The sequence below is a fragment of the Enhydra lutris genome, unplaced genomic scaffold, assembly GCF_002288905.1.
Source record: "Enhydra lutris kenyoni isolate GAN:26980312 unplaced genomic scaffold, ASM228890v2 scaffoldscaffold33, whole genome shotgun sequence".
In the NCBI taxonomy this organism is placed as follows: Eukaryota; Metazoa; Chordata; class Mammalia; order Carnivora; family Mustelidae; genus Enhydra; species Enhydra lutris.
The window spans coordinates 2417312-2437964 of record NW_019154117.1 but is presented as its reverse complement, the minus strand read 5'-3'; the positions used below and the strand labels follow the sequence as shown (position 1 = coordinate 2437964).

Here is a 20653-nt window from a genome sequence, read left to right as displayed (position 1 = left end):
TGGCAATGCTGTGTGAGGGATGGCGCCCCGGGGGCTGGCATGTGTGGCCCTTTCACCTTCACGTCCATTGGGCCTCCAAACCTAGGACTGCCTTTTTATGGCCCATGACAGCATTTTCTGTACTACTTGAAAAAAACTTTTATAATTCCCTATTCTCCTAGGAATAAGATTTTACAATGTCAACATTTAAAATTTAAAAAAAAAAATTATCTTTGCTTTGTCTTGTTGACAGAAAACCACTTAATAGAGTAACTTAAAGGTATGTTTAAAAAGGTTTTTTTTTTTTTTTTTTTTTTTCCTTTTTTGGAACAAATTAAGTTTTCCTCTTTTCGGAAGAAAGAGTGAGATTTGTTCTGGGAAGTTTCCAGAGCATTCCATGGCAGCTGCGGGAAGAGCAACGCCAGGCGCCCGTCAGCACTGAGGCGCCCCCTCTCTGGACTCACAGGGTCAGGATGCGATTAGGCAGTTGGAGTATCAGCTGCATCTGGAACAGCGCATTTCTGGATTATTCCGAAAGATGGGGGCCGCCTTCCCGCACCGCACCTCTTCCTTCGGTGTGGGCCTGGCGCTGTGTTCAAGTAGAGCAGGTGTGACCCGTTCGTCCCGGCGACCTGCTCTGACCTGTGTGCAGCGGGAAGCAGCGCCGGGAGGCCGGGTTCTTCGTGTTTAGTTCATGAGGCCGGGGACGTTGGTTGTTGGGCAGAGTAACCTGTCCCTCAAGTCTTCGGGGTCGCTTTGTGCAGAGCAGCAGGATCGTGGGGTGTTCTCCCGTTGAGCACTGCTGAGAATGCTTGGGCGGGGGGGCGGGGAGCCGGTAGGGAAGGCGGGGGAGTGAGGAGGGCGCTGTCCGGGTCTGGCGACCCGAGGGTGGGCTGGCCTCTTGTGTGCAGGGCTGTCCCCCGTGCCTGCCCGCGGCGCGGACAGCCGGGTGTGCTCGCTCGAGGCGGGCTCTGAACTGGTTGACCCTGCCTCATGGCGAAAGCTGTGGACCGTAGGCAGGGAGCTGGGTCAGGGTTTTGCCACGAAGGTGACAGGACAAGAAGGGTAAGAAAATGGAGAACAGCAAGGGAATAGCTGTTGTGGTTCATGTCCAAGGAGTCAGAGCAGTTAGGAGGGCAGGTAGTCCCCAAGGAAGGCCATGGACCGTGGCACAGTGGTGCGGCCGCAGAGGGGGTAACTGTTGCCTCAGGAAAGTGTGGGGTGGGAGTGGCTGGGTGAGGGAAGGGGGACTTGGAACGAGGATTCTGGAGGTGTGGTAGTCCTTGGTGCTGAGAAGGTGCGGAGCGTGACCCTGGAGGTCAATGGTGGGGTGGGGAGCAGGTGGCTGGAAAGGAAGGTGTTGGAGACCTGAGGGCCAACTTGCGGAGGCCTTGTTGCCAAGAACGGGGGAGAATGGTGGTGCCGAGGAGGAGAGCGGCCACGGGGTCCTCAGGCAGCCGGAGGCCAAGATGTCAGGCCGTGCTGTGGCTGCGTGGCTGTGTGGGCGGCAGGGTGGGGAGCTGTATGTGCGTGGGGGGACCCTGTGGCGTTCTGCTTTCCGGAAGGCAGGACCCTGCAAGGAAGGGAGTCCGTGGATGAGTTGCTGGGGGAGCTGGCGCTGAGCAGGAGCGAGGAGTGTGGCTCCCGTGGCTGTGCGTGGACATGGGAGATGGGTGGCAGCCACATGTCAGCCTTGGCGTGGGCTCCTCAGGCCTTGGGCGGTGAGGCCGCAGAGCGCTGGGACCGCGTGGGGGAAGAGCTGTGTCCAGAAGATGCGCTGCTCCTGGCTGAGGTGTGTACTGCCCCCTCCTTTCTGAGCCTCAAATGGGGGATACTCACTGAATGCATGAATTCTAAGATTTGGTCATTTTAAGTCCATCTTCCTTGAATAATAAAAAGTTTTGTATACTTAAGAATTTTTATTGGTTAAATGGATTCTTCTCTCCCCAACAGCTTTTTAATTATTCTGTTTTGTTACATTTTTGTCTCGAGAAAATGAATTCAGCACTGCCTTCACTTCTTAACACCTGGGGTTGCGTGAAACCCGAGTATGCCCAGCCCAGAGCAGTCCTGGGCTTCAGTGAGATTTGCAGCATTTTCAAGTTTTATGAGACCGTGTCTCCACCTGTGTATTACTGCATGGACTAGAACTGGAGTCCAGTTTGGCTGAAAGGATAAACGGCTTCGCGGATCTTTTGCTCTGGTTTCCCGAAGCCTGGGAGTGCACAGGGCCCCTCACTCTGACCTGGCCCTGTTCCTTTCTCTTGCTCTGGCTGCTGACCAATGCCCAGCTGAGGTTCTGACCTGAACTTGGTTCCCGTGCTGGTACCCCTCCTCCCCTGTGGGCTGGGCCCTCGTGTCCTGTCGAGGAGATGGGCCATGGCAGGGTCCATTCTCACAGACACCCCGTTGTCCGCCCTTGACTGCTGGTGGCAGCCCCCCGAGTTGGGTGGAGGCGGCGGATGCAGTGTGGTGTTCTGTGCGGCCTCTGGGAGGCGCTGCTGCCCTTGGCGCCCAGGTCTGAGGAACTAAGGCTAATGGCTTCTGGGCAAAGCATTTCAGAGCTGACATCGTGTTTAAAATCTTACGTAAGGGTACTTTTGGTCTTGTGATGTTCTAGTAACAAACTGTTACTTCCCTGTCTTGCAGAGTCCTTATGAGTCCACATGTTTCTGCTGAACTTGTAACAGAGGCACTTGGATGATGGATTAATAGGAACATTGAGATTCTGTGAAAAGTTTGAAATCGGAGAGTATTCAATTTTCACCCTAGTCCAGCAGCTGTGCTGCTCACTTAAATACAGATGAATGAAGACCCCATTCGGGAAGACCCCTGGCCAGCGGTCCAGAGCGGATGCAGGTAGGCTGTGCGGTCCTGGCGCTCTGTAGTGAGTGTGAAACATTGCGGAAAGCCAGGAGTACCTTCGCGTAGTTCCCCTGGTTTGCTGTTCTTAAAGCCCTGTGCTTTCCATTACTCCGGACATATACATGGGGAAAACAGCTTCCTTCTTTGAAAGACAGGGATCATGTTCGTATTTTTCCTGTGGTCTTTCACCTTCTAACAGGTTACAGCTGTCCACTAAATTTAGCAAGTGAATTGTAAACACCTACCTGATGGGATTATAAGAAAGGAAAGATGGATCGTTTCTTTTCGACAGAAGTGAAAGTGAGACTAGAGCTTGTGAGATTTAGGGTATTTATAGTGATTTTTAAGGAGAAACGCTTTTTGTATGTGTATTTAAAGGAACCTTATTGGAATGAAATGGATAGAAATGAAACAAGTATTTAATAGAAATTAATTCTTACTTTTGTGGGACGCGGGCAATGCAGCTAGAACAGGTTAGTCTTACAGGCTACACTGTGAAATAAGTTCGTGGTATTTTCTTTAGGACTTCAATTCCTCTCCATTCAGGAATACATTTAAATGTTGAAAAAGTCTGTCATAACATTTTAAGATTGTTTGATAGATGAACCTGAGAGTTATGCTGGTAAAACTAGGAATTCTACAGAAATTGTTACTGTTTGATTTAGAACTATTTCTTACATTTATTAAGGTAGGGTTTGGAATTCCCTTGTAGAAGAGCCACAGGGATTAAGATGTTTAAGTACCTCTTATCTCTTTTTTATTTTAGCTCCTCTTTTGTAAAGATAATACTGATTTCACTGTTCAGCATTTGTCTTTAAGACTACTTTGGGCCAGAGATGACACTGATGCGTAAGCCGTCTGCGAGTGTCTGTCTCAGCCGCATAGACCACATAGATACGAGCACACCGCACGTCTTCTCGAGCCTTGGTTTTTATCACCTAAACGGGTGTGCTGAGGTTATTAGGAATAAATGAGCTTGCAGGTTGGGGTTCAGTTAGGTGCCTGGCACATTATACCTGTTCTACAAAAAAGCATTGTTATCGTTGATTGTACTATTTACAGTAAAATATTTAATTTTATAAATTTATTTTTATTTATTTATTTATTTTAAAAAGATTTTATTTATTTATTTGACAGACAGAGATCACAAGTAGGCAGAGAGGCAGGCAGAGAGAGAGGGGGAAGCAGGCTCTCTGCCGAGCAGGGAGCCCAATATGGAGTCCGATCCCAGGACCCCGGGATCATGACCAGAGCCGAAGGCAGAGGCTTTAACCTTACACTGAGCCACCCAGGCGCTCCTACAGTAAAATATTTTAAATTTTATTTTGTTAATTGCAAAAATTGCTGTTAAGTTTTCTTTCTTTTTTTAAAGAACTTATTGAGAGAGAGAATGAGCGGTGGGGAGGGGCAGAGGGAGAGAGAGAGAGAGAGAGAGAAGCAGACTCTCCGCTGAGTGCAGAGCAGGGAGCCTGACATTGGGTTCGAGCCCAGGATCCTGGGATCCAAGGCAGATGCTTCACTGACTGAGCTATCTAGGCCCCCCTGCTGTCAGATTTTTTTTGTTGATCAGTGAAACCTCCCACGTTTGTCATTTGAAATAGTAATTCATTTTCCAGAGTTCTTTCTATGCACACCATTCCGAATTCAGCATTCTTTTTTTTTAAAAGATTTTATTTATTTATTTGACAGAGAGAGATCACAGAGCAGGCAGAGAGGCAGGCAGAGAGGGGGAAGCAGGCTCCCCACTGAGCAGAGAGCCCGACGCGGGGCTCGATCCCAGGACCCTGAGACCATGACCCGAGCTGAAGGCAGAGGCTTAACCTACTGAGCCACCCAGGCGCCCCAGCACTCCTGTTTTCTTCATTGGTCTTGTCACCTGGAAGAATGAGCAGATTACACTGATGTGTCCCGAGGTGTGAGTACCTGAAGGGTCTAAACCAAGAGATGCTGTTGCTCTTAAGGGAGAGACTGTTAATCCCAGCCAGTCCTCTGATCTTCCATTTTCTTCTTCCTTGACATTTCTTTTTTTTCTCCCTAATGTTTCATTTTTTATTTATTTATTTATTTATTTATTTGACACACACAGAGAGAGAGAGATCACAAGCAGGCAGAGAGGCAGGCAGAGAGAGAGAGGGGGAAGCAGACAGAGGGGGAGGGGAAGCAGGCCCCCTGCCGAGCAGAGAGCCCGATATAGGGCTCGATCCGAGGACCCCGGGGATCATGACCTGAGCCGAAGGCAAGAGGCTAAACCCTCTAAGCCACCCAGGCACCCCTTCCTTGACATTCTGTAGAGCTAAAGACAAAGCTGTGCCGTGTAAGTTCTCCTTGGCCCTTGTTTGACGCGTGAACGTGAGACTGTGGCGTCGCTTGCTTCCGTCCGTAGTGTGATAATAGATCCTACTTTGGAAGGGTTGCTGATCCCCAGATCAGTACTGTTTATAAAATTGTCTTAAGTCATTCTTCCTGTTAACATAGATCAAGGCTCTGTTGCTTTTAAACTCCTCTGTCAGTTACACATGTGCCCTCTTAACAAATAAAGAAAATTCACCCAAAAGGGTTTCTTTTTCTCCTGCAGCGAGAAGCCTGGGTGGGTTGGTGCAGCAGAGCTCAGCTGGGCTTGGAGAGAAAGCCCAGGGACTTTTCTCCTCTTCTCTGGGCCTCTGGGGAGCTGGACTGACATGACAGCATCCCCAGAGCGAGTGGCCCAGAGAAACAGGCACAACTGCGAGGCTCCCGTGGCAGAGCTCGGAGCTTTGGGAGTCACACCGGCCAGCTCATGCTGTGTTGCCAGCCCAGGTTCAAGGGAGGGAGTGTGTACTATGCTCGATTGGGAGGAGGGTGAGGAATTGGAGCCCTGCCTTAAAAGTGCCACAGTGGTAAACAGATCACTGGGCACTCCCTAGTCCTGGGCTCTGTGTTCGACATAGAGCATGGGTGATCGGTGAGGACTTGGAGATGCAGTGCTTGCTCGCTCTTCATATATCTGGTCCCACATGTTAGGAATTTCTATTTTAAAATAACTTAGGTTTTTCCATCTAATTATGTTGGAATTAAATTGGTCACTAAAATAGTAATTTATATACACCTAATGACGGGTGGCAAGTCCTATTTTGTGGCACAACATTTTTCATGTGTTTTTTCCTAGAGTTAGCCTCCGTTTTTACTGGTCTATTCAAGATTGCAGTTTTTCCCCTTTTATGACATACTTTAATGATACAGATAGGTACAGGGAGTAGTAATGATGCATACCCATGTGCCTAACATTCAAATTTAGCAACTATTTTTGCTGTGTTTCATTCAGATAATTTTAAAACCTTGATTTCATTTTTATCAAATTAATAAAAAATTATTGTTGAAAATGTCAAGTAGTACCGAAGACTTAGGACAGAAAGCAGGCACTCCGTCCCTTCTGACGTTTACCTTCACTGTTACAAGTAATATGCGTAGACACATTGCTCCTGGATCTGACAGTGCTGAACCAAGGAAGGCAGTGTGATAACTTTCTTCTTCTTCTTCTTTTTTTTTTTTTTTTGGCATTTTTTTTTTTCCTGGAGTATAGTGATTTCTTAATTTTTTTTTTAAGATTTTATTTATTTATTTGACAGAGATCACAAGTAGGCAGAGAGGCAGAGAGAGGGGAAAGCAGGCTTCCTGATGAGCAGAGAGCCCGATGCGGTGCTTGATCCCAGGACCCTGGGATCATGACCTGAGCCGAAGGCAGAGACTTTAACCCACTGAGCCACCCAGGCGCCCCTCTTAATTTTTTTTTCTATTTGCTTAAATTTCTCTGCAGCTTGAAGTCTCTTCAACGGTCCCCACAGCGCTATAGCACTGTCACTGCAGCACGCCATGTAGCCGACACCACGTAGCCCATCCGTCCTGGCTCCTTCGGACTCTTGTAGTGCTTTCAGCCCTGTTCTTTGAGCTGCGTCCTATAGCCCCATGGCCATGCTGTCCTCCTTGGAACTCCTGTTTTCTCTCTAGCTGGATTCTTCTCGTTTCTGGTTGCCATGCCCTCCCTGTTTTCCATGTGTACTCTCACCTTGGAAAAACCTGTACAGCGTCAGGAAGCTTCCAGAGCAGTGAATGAGTTGATGGTTAAAGTGAAAAGTGGAGGGATGCTTGGGTGGCTCAGTCAGTTAAGCGTCTGCCTTCAGCTCAGGTCATGATCCCGGGGTCCTGGAATTGAGTTTTGCATCAGGTTCCTTGCTTAGTAGGGAGTCTGCTTCTCCCTCTGCCACTGCCCCTCTCCCCCGGAGTCTCCGCCCCTGCCACTCATGCTTTCTCTAAAGTATATAAATAAAAATCTTTGAAGTGACAAGTGGAATGTGTAGTCCGTCATACTCTCTACTTCTCTGCCCGTTTGAAATTGAGGTCTCTAATACAGTTTTCCTAAAGTGCACCTAGGTGCACCAGTGGTGCCTGGTGGACCAGTATTGGGGCCTCCAAGTGTCTGGGTTAATGGGTATTTTCTCTAGAGATGGGTTTTCAGATTTCCTACCTGTAGGAGGAGAGTATTAATCAACTCTCAGAATTCCTGATTTCTCCCTTAAAGTTACAGTCCTGTACCTTTATGTCTGTTGAAGCCTCGCCACCAGAGGCCGCTTCTGATCACACGAAAGTGGGCTTAGCAGATTTGCTCAGCCTCAGGGACAGGGAGCTCCTGAAGAGGCAGAGCTGTTCACAGGGGGAGTGAGCGAGTTGGTAGGGCTGGGGGCACTGAGTGTGGCGTGGATGAGATTGGTGAGGATTCTTGGCCTGAATGAGCCGCTGGAACAGACAGGGTCTTTATCTTTGGAAAATCTGAGCCCACCCAAAATTAACAGCTGGTAGAAGGCATGTCTGGGAGCTGTTGCAGGTTGGGTTCTAGACCACCACGATAATGTGAATATTGCAGTGAAATGAGTCAGATGAATGTCTTGGTTTCCCAGTGTGTGTTAAGAGTTATGTTTACACTCTGCTGCAGTCTGCCTACTGTGTGCAGTAGATTATGTCTGTTTTGTTTAAATCCATTTTAGAGAGAGAGTGTGCATGAGTGGGAGGAGGGGCAGTGAGAGAGGGAGAAGCTCAAGCAGACTCCCCAGCTGAACGTGGAGCCCAGCGCTTGATCCCACCACTGTGAGGTCATGACCTGAGCTGAAACCAGGAGTCAGATGCTCAACCAACGGAGCCATCCAGGCGCTCCCCTTCTCTTTTTAAAGTAAGTTCCATGCCCAGTGTGGGGCTTGAACTCACAGCCCTGAGATTGAACTACATGATCTACTGACTGGTCCAGTAGCATTACGTCTAAAAACAATGTACATACCTTAATTAAAAAAAGTTTATTCTAAAAAAATGCTCACCATCTTCTGAGCTTTCAGTGAGTTGCAAGCACTGATCACAGAACACTGTGATAAATATTGTAATAATGAGAAGTTTGCAATATTGTGAGAATTACCAAAATGTGGCACAGAGACACGAAGTGAGCAAACACGGTAGGAAAAATGACGCTGTAGATTTTCTTGATGCCGGGTTGTCAAAGACCTTCAGTTTGTCAAAAGCGTGGTATTTGCAAAGCTGGGTAAGGCGAGGCTCAGTAAAAGGAGGCAGGAGTGTTTTGGAACAGGCATCTCTGAGTGAGCCGCTGTTCAAACAGCTTGAGGGAAGGTAGTTTTTCTTAGCCATCTTGGTTTAGTACAGTTTAAATAACTTTTGTGAGTCATAGAACAGTTTATTTTATAAATTATGGCTCTATTTTTTTTCACATTTCAATCAACAAATAGATGTAGTACCTAGTAAAGGATCTTGTTCTGTTTTCTGTGGAAAGTCCGTGATCCTCAGATGAGTGATGCCACCCATTTTCAATGACAAAGTGACGTCAGGGTGCAGTCCCCGGGACAGTGTGCGTTGGCGACCTCTCCTCAGCAGGCTGTAGCGCGCCTCCTTCCCCCTCTTTGCAGTTGAATGCTATTCATACGCACGTGTTCGGAGGTCAGTTACTTGGACATTAAAGTTGTGTCTGTATTAGACATGATGACTGCAGTGAATACACTTGTATGTTTGTCCTGCCCGTGTATTGTCATTCGGAAGGATTTCTAGGCGACCTGAATCAGGTCTTAAATGCGTATGTAATTCTGGGAGGTATTCATGGGCTTTGTACTGTTTTAGCCTCTTACCAGCAGGCGGTCTGTTAGTGTCTCTCCCCCCTGGTCTTGCCGCTGTAGTATATCATCAGATGGGCAAGAAAGCAGTCTCAGTGTAGTTCCATGTGTGAGGTAATATCATATCCTGTAAGGCCTCTTTGGCCTTCCTTTTTCTGTTCTTTACTCTCCTGATTTTCTTCTACTTTTAGAAGCTCTGTTAAAGTCAGAGTTACTTTGTCTGTGGTAGGAGTTATTTTTTAAACTTGCCACTGTGTAGTGCCAGCTTCGGGGAGAGGACTTTCCTTCAGTCCCTGGCCTCTTGTTCGCATCCACGTGGGTCTCCGCTCCTGTTGCAGAAGTCATGCTGGACTTCTGTGGTGCTAGCTTATGTCTGTGGTTTCTTGCATCCTGCATGTGTATGAATCTTTTTCTCACTTGTTTTCTGAAGAATATTCTCCAGTAACTTCCAGATATTTGTGGGAGATGTAATTTTTGAGCCCATATGTGAATGTAAATGTCTGTATCCTCAGTTGGTAATTTAGCTGGGTATGGAAGTCTGTGTTGAAAGTCCTTTTACCTCCACTTTGCTAGTATTGCTTTCTGGTTGTCTAGCTCAGTGTCAGTGAAAGAATAGGTCTAATACCTATTTTTTTTTTTTTTAAGGACTTAAAAAAAGGACTTCATTTTTCTTAAAGATTTTTTAAAAAAATTTATTTGAGACAGCGTGCACAAGCAGGGGGAGAGGCAGATTAAGAAGGAGAAGCAGACTCCCCGCTGAATCGGGAACCCCATGTGTAGCTCGATCCCAGGACCCGGAGATAATGACCTGAGCCAAAGGCAGATGCTTAACTATCTGAGCCACCCAGGCGGCCCAGGACTTTATTTTCTTAAAGCCGTTTTAAGTTCACAGCAAAATTGAGCAGCATGTGTGGTTCTCATGTACTCCTGGTGCCCTTCCCTCAGCCTTCCATACAAGTAGTAGCCCCCACCAGAGAGTACATTTGTTATAGTAGATGCATCTGCATTGGACACGTCCCACAGTCCATTGTTTATCTTAAAATTCACTCCTGGTATTGTACATTCTCTGGGTTTGACAAATGTATAATCACTCAAATCCACCATTTTGGTATCTGAGTAGTTTTACTTCCTGAAAGACTGCTGTTCTTCAGCTCTTCATTCCTCTCTCCCCCAACCCCTGGTAGCTACTGACCTTTTACTGTATTCATTGTTATGCCTTTCTTGGAATGTCAGAGAGTGGAATTTTATGTAGCCTTCTCAGATTGGCTTCCTCACTTGGCAATATGCACTTGAGTTCTTCCATGCTGTTCCATGACTTGATAGCTTGCTTCTTTCCAGTACTGAGTTATACTCAGTTTGTGGATATACCATTGTTATTTATCCAGTCACCCACTAAAGGGTGTCTTGGTTGCTTCCAAGTTTAGGGAATTATAAATAAAGCTGCTATACACATCTGTGGGCAGGTTTTTCTGCGGACTGGTTCCAGCTTCTTTGGGTAAATACCAAAGACTGTAATTGCTAACTCATATGGTAGGAGTATGATTTGTAAGAAACCACCAGACTGTCTTCTAACACAGCTGCACCAGTGTGCATTCCCTCCAGCCACGAAAGAGAGTTCCTGTTGCTATTTATCCTCTGCTCTGTTTGGTGTTGCCAGTGTTCTCGATTTTGGCTATTCTGTTAGATGTGGAGTGGTATCTCATTGTTTTTAGTTTGCATTTTCCTGATGACATTATGATGTGTAGAGCATCTTTTCATACATGTTTTTTGCCATTTTGTGTTACGCTCTTTGGCCCATGTTGAATCAGGTGGTTTTCTGGTTGAATTTTAAGAGTTCTTTGTATGTTTTGGATTAACAGTCCTTCATCAGGTATGTTTTCCAGGTATTTTCTTCTTCTGGTTGTCTTCCCTTTTTAAAAAATTTTATTTTAGAATTAAAAACCCCTATGACTAGGGCTGACTTTCAGTAGATCACAGCAAGGGAGCTGCTCTGCTATGTATGAAACCCTGACCTAGAAGCAGGTTGTCTGTGAATGGTTTAGCACCAGGTTCCCCACTAATGTGTGTTGTGTGACTGGCAAGGGGATGGCCCCCTTTCCAGCCGCGCCTGTTTCCCTGGGGACGACAGGCCCTCTACACCGGATCCTGGTCCCTAAATGCAGTGGGCTGCTGGTGGGGACAGTGGGGTCTGGCTATCTGAGGCCAGCCAAGGCTCCTCAGGGCTTCCCTGTTGTTCCGATGGGCAGGATTCTGACTTAGAGGCATTCAGTCATAATCCCACAGGTGGTAGTTTCACTCCATTGGCTCCTCAGCCAAGCACATAGAGCCAGATTCTCATTTTCTTGATAGTGTCTTTCACAGAGCAGAAGCTTTTAAATTTAATGAAATCCAGCTTATCAGTTCACTTCTTTCATAGATTGTGCCATTGTATTATCTTAAAAAGTCATCAATGTAACCAAGGTCATTTGGTTTTTTCCCTATGTTAACTTCTAGAGAAGTTTCATAGTTTTGCACTCTGCATTTAGGTTTATGATCCATCCAGTTAATTTTTGTGAAGGATGTAAGGTCTCTGTCTAAATTTATTTTTTTGCAGGTGAATGCGTAGTCATTCCAGCACTATTTATCAAAAAGTCTTTATCTTTTCTCCAATTTATTGCCTTTGCTCTTTTGTCAAAGATCAGTTGACCATATGTGGGTCTTCTCTAGGGTTCTCCATTTGATCTGCTTGTCTATTCTTTAGCCAGTATACTATGCTGTCTTGATTAGTGTAGTTTTATAGTATGTCTTAAAGTCCGGTAGTGTCAGTTCCCAACTTTGTTCTCCTCCTTCAATATTGTGTTGACTGTTGTGGATCTTTTGCTTCTCCCTATAAACTTTAGAACTGGTTTGTTGATATCCACAAAATAATTCACTAGGATTTGGATTGGGATTGCATTGAATCTGTAGATCCAGTTGGGAAGAACTGACCCCCCCCCCTCTTTTTTTTTCTTTTTAAGATTTTATGTATTTATTTGAGAAAGAATGAGTGAGGGTGAAAGAGAGAGAACGAGGGGAGGAGGGGCTGAGGCAGAGGGAGAGGAGAAGCAGGCTGTGGGCTGAGCAGGGAGCCCCATGTAGGGTTTGATCCTGGGGCTCTGAGATCATGACCTGAGCTGAAGGCAGATGCTTAACTGACTGAGCCACTCAGCAACATCTGGGAAGAATTGACATCTTGACAGTACTGAGTCTGTCTGTGAATGTGGAATATCTCTCCATTTAGATAGTTGTTCTTTGATTTCTTATATCAGTTTTCCTCATACCTGTCTTATATCTTATGTCTGTAGTGATGTCTCCTCTTTGATTTCTCACGTTACTGATTTGTGTCTTTTTTCTTGTTAGTTCTCCTGGTTAGAGATTTATCAATTTTGATTTTTTCAAAGAATGAGCTTTTGATTTCATTGATTTTTTTTTTTTCTGTTGATTTTCTTTTTAAAATATTACTGATTTCTGTTAGAATTTTTAATAACATCTTTTTTTTTTTTTAAGATTTTATTTGCTTATTTGATGGAGAGAGCTCAAGCAGGGAGAGCAGGAGGCAGAGGGAGTGGGAGAAGCAAATTTCCCTCTGAGCAGGGAGCCCAATATGTGGCTCAGTCCCAGGACCCTGAGATCATGACCTGAGCCAGAGGCAGACACTTCACTGACTGAGCCCCAGGCGCCCCAATCTTTATAACATCTTTTGCTTACTTTGCATTTAATATGGTTTCCTCTTTTAATTTCCTAAGATAGAAGCTTAGATTTTTTATTTTAGATCTTTCCTCTTTTCCAATGCATGCATTCAGTGGTATAAGTTTCTTTCTACATGCTGCTTTCCCTGCATCCCACAAATTTTGTAGATTGTATTTCCATTTTTATTTACTTCAAAACATTTTTTAATTTGTCTTGAAATTTCTTCTTTGAACTATGTATTTAGAAGTGTGTTGTTTAATCTCTGAGTATTTGGGGATTTTCCAGCTATTTTTCTGTTATTGATGTTAGTTTGATTTTATTGTGGTTTGAGAGCTGTCGCAGGATTTCTGTTCTTTTAAATGTATTAAGATGTATTTTATGGTCTAGAATGTTGTTGGTTAAAGTGGTCTGTTGATGTCAGTTACATCCATTTGATTAGTGGTGGTTTTGGGTTTGACTGTGTCTTCACTGATTTTCTGCCTGCTGGGTGTGTCCATTTCTGATAGAGGGTTATTGAAGTATCCAACTGTGATAATGGATTTATCAGTTTCTCTTGGTAGTTCTAACAGTTTTGCCTTCCTTAGTTTGATGTTTTGTTTTGAGACACACATGTTAAGGATTGTTATGGCTAAGGATTTATCTTTATCATAATATATATATTTTTTCCCTGGTGACTTCCCTGCTCTGGAATCTCTCTGAAATTAATATAGGTACTCTCATTTCTTTTGATCCGTGTTAGCATGGTGTATCTTTTTCCTTCTGTCTACTTTTATTTATTTATTTATTTATTTATTTATTTATTTATTTATAAAGATTTTATTCATCCATTTGACAGAGATCACAAGTAGGCAGAGAGGCAGGCAGAGAGAGAGAGGAGAAAGCAGGCTCCCTGCTGAGCAGAGCCCGATGTGGGGCTCGATCCCAGGACTCTGGGATCATGACCTGAGCCGAAGGCAGAGGCTTTAACCCACTGAGCCACCCAGGCACCCCATCCTTCTGTCTGCTTTTAATCTAAATAGATCTTTAAGGTGGATTTCTTGTGGACAGTGTACAATATGGTCTTGTTTTTTGTGCCACTGTGACCGTCTTGATATTTTAATTGGTGTATTTAGACCGTTGATATTAAGGTGATTATTGGATTAATATCTGCTGTATTTATTACTGTTCTCTATTCATTGCCCTTGTTTGTTTTTTTTTTTTTTTTAAGATTTTATTTATTCATTTGACAGACAGATTACAAGTAGTCAGAGAGGCAGGCAGAGAGAGAGAGGGGGAAGCAGGCTCCCTGCTGAGCAGATAGCCCTACTTGGGGCTCGATCTCAGGACCCTGAGATCATGACCAGCCGAAGGCAGAGGCTTTAACCCACTGAGCCACCCAGGTGCCCCGTTCTTTTGTTTTTTTAAGAGACTGCCCTAGAGTTGGCAGGATACACATTCATAACTCATCCAGTTTACTTATAAGTAAGCTATAATCATCTCATATGTTGTTGCTAGTATTCTGAACAAATGTTACCAGTTCTGTTAAGAATAATCAAAATAGAAGTTTTTGTTTTATCTTCACTGATTCCATCTCTAATGATCTTTCTGTAGATTTGAGTTTCTCAGCTGTATTTTTCTTTTCTCTGAAGAATTTCTTTTCCCATTTCTTATAGTGCAGGTCTCCTGGCAGCAAATTCTTTCACCTTTTGCTTGTTTGAGCAAGTCTTCTTCACTCTTGAAGGGTAACAGAATATAAAATTCTAGGTTTTTAATTTTTTCCCCAACACTTCAGGTATTTCACTCTCTGCATGCTTGATTTCTGAGGAGACGTTGGATATAATTCCTGCCCTGTTCCTTTGTACATAAGGTGTTTTTCCTCTGGCTCTGTCAGGAGTTTTTCTTTGTGTCCTTATATGTGGTTTTGGGGGCATTTATCCTGCTTGGCATTCTCTGAACTTCTGGATCTCTGGTTTAGTGTTTGACCTTAGTTTGGGGAAATCATTAGTCATTATTGCTTCTAATACTTCCTCTGTTCGTCTCCTCCTTCCTGGCATTCCCATTGCACATGTTACGTCTTTGTAGTTGTCCTATGGTCCTTGGTTATTTTGATTTGTTTTTTCCTGTTTTTGTCTTTTTTCTCTTTGCTTTTCAGGTTTGGAGGTTTCTTTTGGCATGTCCTGAAGCTCGGCGAGTCTTCTCAGCAGCCTCTGGTGATTGCTGGATTAATGTCGGCCGGTTTCTTACTGTCTCTCTGTTCTTGCCCTGTACTTACTTCCTTTTCCCTCTTCACTTTCCCTGCCCTTTGTGGTTTTTAATCAAGCACTTGCCATGATTCTGCTTTCTCCATCATGAGTCCCCCAGACACATTCTTCAGTTCCGTTACGGTGTATGAGCTCTGCCATGACTTTAAATTTTTCTCTCTGTTTACATTACTCATCTTTTCTCACATGGTGAATACTTTTTTTTTTGGGTAGAGCCCCTAGCTCGTTACTGATAGTTACTCAAAACTCTTGGTCTCATGGTCCCACCATCCCTGTCTTACCGGAGTCTGGGCCAGGTGCTCGCTGTCTCTTCACACCACGTTGTTTGCTTTCCAGCGTGCAGTGCCGTGTGGCTGCGACGCGGGCCGTGTCGGGCGCCTGTAGCATGTGCTCTCACGTGTCTGTGCCGTGGGCCACCTCCTCCCGCAGGGTGACCGGACGGCGGCTGCGCTTTGAATTCCCCTTCCCTCAGGCCCGCTGGGCTCTGAGCCAGGCCGAGGTGGAGCTCTTGAGGGCAGGCCTTGCTGCGAACTGAGCGCTTCGCTGGATTTCTGAATGGGGACTTACCCCTCCCCCTGCTGGAGGCAGGAGGGGGTTTTTCTCTCTTCCTGGAGAACCCGGCAGCGTTCCTGGACGTGAGACGTGCCAGCGCGTTGGTGCCCTGCGCCCCCTTGGCACGATTGGTGGCCGGAGGCTTCGTCCCAGCCTTTTCCACCCCGAGGCCCCGGCCGCTGGGCAGTTGCTGCTCGGCCTTTCCTGCTGAGCTGGCGTGGTCCGCGCCCGGGGGTGGCTCCCGGCTCGGGGTGGTGGTTTGCTGGGACTTGGCGGCTCTGACCAGCCGAAGGAGACTGGTTGACTCTTTGCCAGTTCAGCTTCTGTTTGTTGGGGTGCAGCACAGAAATAGCTCATTCTCCCCTTCATGGCGTTCAGTTTTCAGGAGCTCTTTGCCTTCCATCTTGGTAGCCTCTTGTTCCCGCATAGTGACCGTGATACCCTCAGTTTCCATGAGGACACCCATGCTTTCCCTTCATCCGTGTGGCTCGGGGATCATTTCATAAACGGCTGCTCGTCCGACAGCACACCCGCCGTGGAGGCGTTTCCTGAGTGATCACTAGCAGATGGTTTCTGCCAGGGGCCCCTCCAGCTGGGGACGAGAGCTCCATGAGGACGCATGGGGACTTGCGGGCCAGGGCAGCCCAGATGCAGAGTCTGCTGTCCTGGCCCGGTGTCCTCGCATGGGAGGGGAGGGCTCACTGACGTCTGGGGCAGGCCCAGCAGACCCTGAGCGAGTCCTTCCTGTCTGTGTGCATGTCTCTCCTCATCTTCTACCCCAAGCCTTGCCATGTTCCACAGCGCTCCGGGGGACTCTGCCGTCTTTCTAGGCTGTGCCCTCCTGTCATCCCTGAGCTGGCTGCGTGTGGAAGGAGGGCGGCCCTGCGGCGTCACCTGGGAATAGTGACAGATCATCCTGCAAAGACCAGTCGGCCATCTCTGCCCCTGTTCACTTAACTTGACAGTTGTGAATGGGATACTGGGAAGGAAATGTGTGTTTACATCACACTCTTCCATGTAAGGCCAAGGAGAGAGAACTTTGTGGATAACCTGCCTGCCTTCGGCCTGGGGAACCACCATGCTGAGCCTGTGGTCAGAGAGTCTTTGTTTTCTGTTTATTTTTGCTGCTCAGTGTGAATTTTGATCACTGTAGTAAGTACCGTGTTTGCTGCATTCCACGGATTGTGTTTCCATTTGTTTGTTTTTCAAGATCCAGTTTCATGGTGGTTTTGTCTTTGAACTGTGGACTTCTGGAAGATTGTTATTTAATTTTCAAAAACACAGGCATTTCCAGATACTATTTATTTCTCGTTTAATTCTCATGTGGCCAAAGCACAAACTTCTTATGATTTCATGTTGTTTTAAGTGCATGGAGGGTTTGTGTTACAAGGAGCAGATGGTGTGTGGGTGAATGTCTCATGTGAACTTGGGAAAAAGTACGTGTTGGCTGTCTGTGGAGTTCGGGTCTTCCGTGTCTCTGCCGATTTTCTGCCCATGCGTTACGTCCATTACGGAGGGAGGAGCTCAGATGGGTGCATGTGATTGTGGGTGATTCCGTCCTGCCAGCCCCGTCCGGTTTTGCTTGTGTCCTTCACTGTTCTGGGACGAGGTCCACACATGTTCGGGCTGGGGTGAAATGTAGGGGCTTTTTGGTTCTTTGGCTCTTACCATCTTGAATGTCGTCTTGATCCTCAGTGACTTTGTCTTGAAGTTAACTTGTGTGGTGTTAGCCACTGTGCCGTCCTTTCCATCTCGTCTCTGAGTTGGTGCGTGTGGGGTCTGTGCTCGCCGTGGTTCTCTGTTCCGTTGGCCTGGGAGCTGCCGGGGCTGGACGTGTGCTGAGTCCACAGGTTCACCCCATTGTCTTCTGTATGGCTCCGCTGTTTCTGACAATGAATCTGGAGTCAGTATTGCCTTTATTTCCCTACCTTTAATGTGTGTTGCATTGTCAGGAACTTTTAAAAGTCTTTTATTATTGGTTGCTGGTTTTCAGAGATGGGATGAGGACGTGCTCTGGCATGGTTGTCTTTGGTGTCGGTGAGCTCGCTGGCCGTGAGGTTGCATACTTAGCACATCTGGAGGGCCCACTGCCTTCGCTTCTTCCAGAGTTGTTTCTTCTTTCCCGTGCCGTCCTCTCTGTCGTAGGTGCAGTTTACTGTGCATTCGGCCACTGAGGCTGTTCCTGTCCCTGTTCTTCCTCATCGTCGTGGAACTGGTCTTTGTGGGATCTGGTCCGTGGCTCACCACGTTCGCTGATCTTCATTTCAGACCTGTGTTTTCCACCAGTTTCATTCCAGTCCTTTCTTTCTTCATTTTTAAGTGTTGTGTGTGTCTTCCTTTAAATATGTGAGCATGTTTATTATAGCACTTTTAATATCTTTGTTACTTACGTTGTCTGGTGATAACCCACGGGGGTGAGGGGTCCAGTCCGCCACTCTGCGTTGGGGATGAGCTGTGGTGCGTCGTGACCCTGTCGCTGCCCTCTGAGTTTGTTCCCATCCACAGATGCCCAGATGGGCTGTAGCAGCTTTGATTCCTGGGGCTCCTTCAGCCTTCCTGCTGAGGAGCCATCTCTGTGGTTTTTACCACACGGGTCCAAAGAGGTGTCTCAGCGGACTTTGAACACCGTTCAGACGCCTTCCTACCTCCAGATGCGTCATACTTTATGGCTAGATCGTTGCTTACTTCTTTGGTTTTTGTCCATGTGGTTTGGGGTGGTTTTTTAAGGGTGATCTGGGGAGATGAGCTGTTGTCCCTGTCATTTTATCTTCCCAGAACTCCTTTTATCTCTTTTTTAAGAATTAGATAAACAGATGGCATTCTGCATGTTGGCTTGTTTATGGTTTATTTTCATTTCATGCTTTATGCGGTGGTTTTCAGAGGTTAATTTTTTCCAAGTTTTGAAGTATTTTCTATCCAGTTTTTATTGACTTATATTCACTTCTCTTTTAGGCCATGCTGGTGTGTCTGCAAGTATGATGAAGAAAAGGACATCCCACAAGTAAGCACCCCTGAAACTTGCTTTTAGATAGCGGGTTGTCACCATGGGTGACGTAGGGTCTGAGATGCAGCGTGATGCCCTCTCCCCTGGGTTGAGAAGGTCTTGCCGCACTGCATGTTTTCTCCCTTGTCCTTGGCCTGGCCTGTGGCTGCCTAGGCCTGTCCATCCACCTCTTAAAGCCTCTGGGTCATGATTTCCCCTCCAGCTCCGAGGGGCTGGACTGACGGCAGGAGGTGTCCACTGAGGGAGGCAGGCGCGTGGTGAGCCCTCCTGCTCCTCTCCTTGGAAGGGCTGTACGCTCTTGGCATGCAAGTTCTTTCCTCAGTCTCCGATCTGTTGGACAAGGAGCTCCTTGTGGACGGAGGCCTTTGCTCATGCTTGAGGGTCTGGCGAGCATGCTGACAGGTGCACTCGCTCACCGCTTTATAACATTTTCAAATAAATGAAAAGCTTGTAATTTAGGGAACACATACGCATGTTGAAAGATAATTAAAAAGCCATGGATTTTAAGTGACCAGTATGTTATAAATCCTAAATTCTGTAGGTACCAGAGTAAAGAAGCCACTTTTTCTCCCTTAAATCTTTGTGTATGATATAGTTACATTTAGAAAGAAAATTGGGATACGATCTTAAATGACAATACTGTGCTTATACTGAATTACATCGAATAGATTTCACAAGTACCCACCAGGTTCTGGTTTGCTGCTGTCGCACCACGGACATTGCTCTAACGAACCCGTTCTAATTGTTTTGAGTCTTAATTGTAGACCATTAACTCTGGAAGAGACCCTTTGACCCCAGCTAGCACATCCTGAGCCTCTCATTATAGCCTTTCTTTCCAAATTATTCATACTGAGAGGCTCGTGAGCACGCAGCCACCACCTGTGGGGCTGAAGAGCACGAGGCGCCTGTTGGTAATGGTCGGTGGTCGGTGCACACGTGCCTCCTGTTTCAGGGCACATGTGGACGTGTAAATATCTGTCATGTGTAGTTCAAGAAATGACCTGGAATAGAAAGGTGTGACGTTGAGGTGAGTGTATGTGTCCCTGAGGTTTGAGAAAGCATTTTCCAGATTCCGTGAATTTGCCCCTTACCTTCATGCTTCTGCCACATCCAGGGACGTGGCAATTCATGTTACTGTCTCCCCTCGTTATCCTACCATAGCATTACCGTGAGTGGTAAACCGTGCCACGGTCTAAGCGGAAGGTAACCAAACAAATACAGGCCTTAAATAGTAGGTAATGCTAGAAACGTAACTACAGTGGAAGAGAGGCAAGGGACATGTTAACTTTGCAGGACCGGAACAGTTCATGCAAAATAAATTTTGCCAATCCGTTAAAAATGATTGGCTTTAAGGATGTAATGCGCATTCAGTTTTAGCCATTTTACACATTGCCGGGTAGGACTAGAAGGTCCTTTAGTTAGGATTTTGGGCCTTGTTGGGTTTGTGCAAGGATTTCACAAGCCTCACCTGCAGCACCGTGGTCATCCATTAACTCCTGCTTCCGAGGTGCTGGTTGTTTCTCCTCCCAGAGCACAAGGAATAAACACCCGATTTTAAAACTGGGCTGTTGGTATGTGTACCAGCTGAAGGCGTCTGACCCCTGTGCACTCCCGTGTGCGGAGCTTGACCTGGTGCTCGTTCCGTTGAGAGAGTAGAGGCCTGTGACCCAGGTACTCTGTAGCCAGAGGGAGCCGGAAAGAAAGGGAAGGCTGCTCCCGTTGGCCCTTGTCTTCTCACCTCTGCACACATCTGAAGGCGGTCGGACGCAAACACCGAGGACACGCAGGTCTGCACAAGGCACTACGAGTGGCCGTTGCTCACCGCCTGTGGCGGGGCCTCTACCCGGGAGCTGGTGCGAAGCAGGAAGCTGGTGGCTCAGCTGGGCGCCTCGGCACGCTCCTCCCATCTGCCTGGCCCTGCGCTTACCGGGCCTAAGAACGCTGACGTGGATCAGGACGGGCCCTCTCCACAAGTGCCATGTTTATGGAAAGCACACGGAAAAGAAGGCCTGGAGCCATGCCCGCCTCCACTGTGGGCCTCCGGCAAGCGAGTCAGGCATGCAGGACTGACCCATGCCTCAGTCTAGTGGGGCTGAGCGGGAACCCCACGTGTGGACGCCTCTGCCTGCTGGAGGGAGCCCCAGGGACACTCAGGAGACGCGTGC

General features: G+C 46.7%; 1 protein-coding gene across 3 annotated transcripts in view; it reads left to right on the top strand.

The window, feature by feature from the left end:
• LOC111153662 (spindlin 1) overlaps positions 1-20653 on the top strand; it is an 80693-nt gene that overhangs the window by 39217 nt on the left and 20823 nt on the right. For 2 of the 3 annotated variants that reach the window (XM_022512813.1, XM_022512814.1), the window contains exons 2-3: positions 2629-2838; positions 18437-18485. In XM_022512813.1, coding sequence (XP_022368521.1) covers positions 2787-2838; positions 18437-18485 — 101 coding nt within the window. In that variant the 5' untranslated portion in view covers positions 2629-2786. Of the gene's footprint in view, positions 1-891; positions 1772-2628; positions 2839-18436; positions 18486-20653 lie in introns of those variants that run through there. The other variant, XM_022512812.1, reaches the window with a different exon arrangement.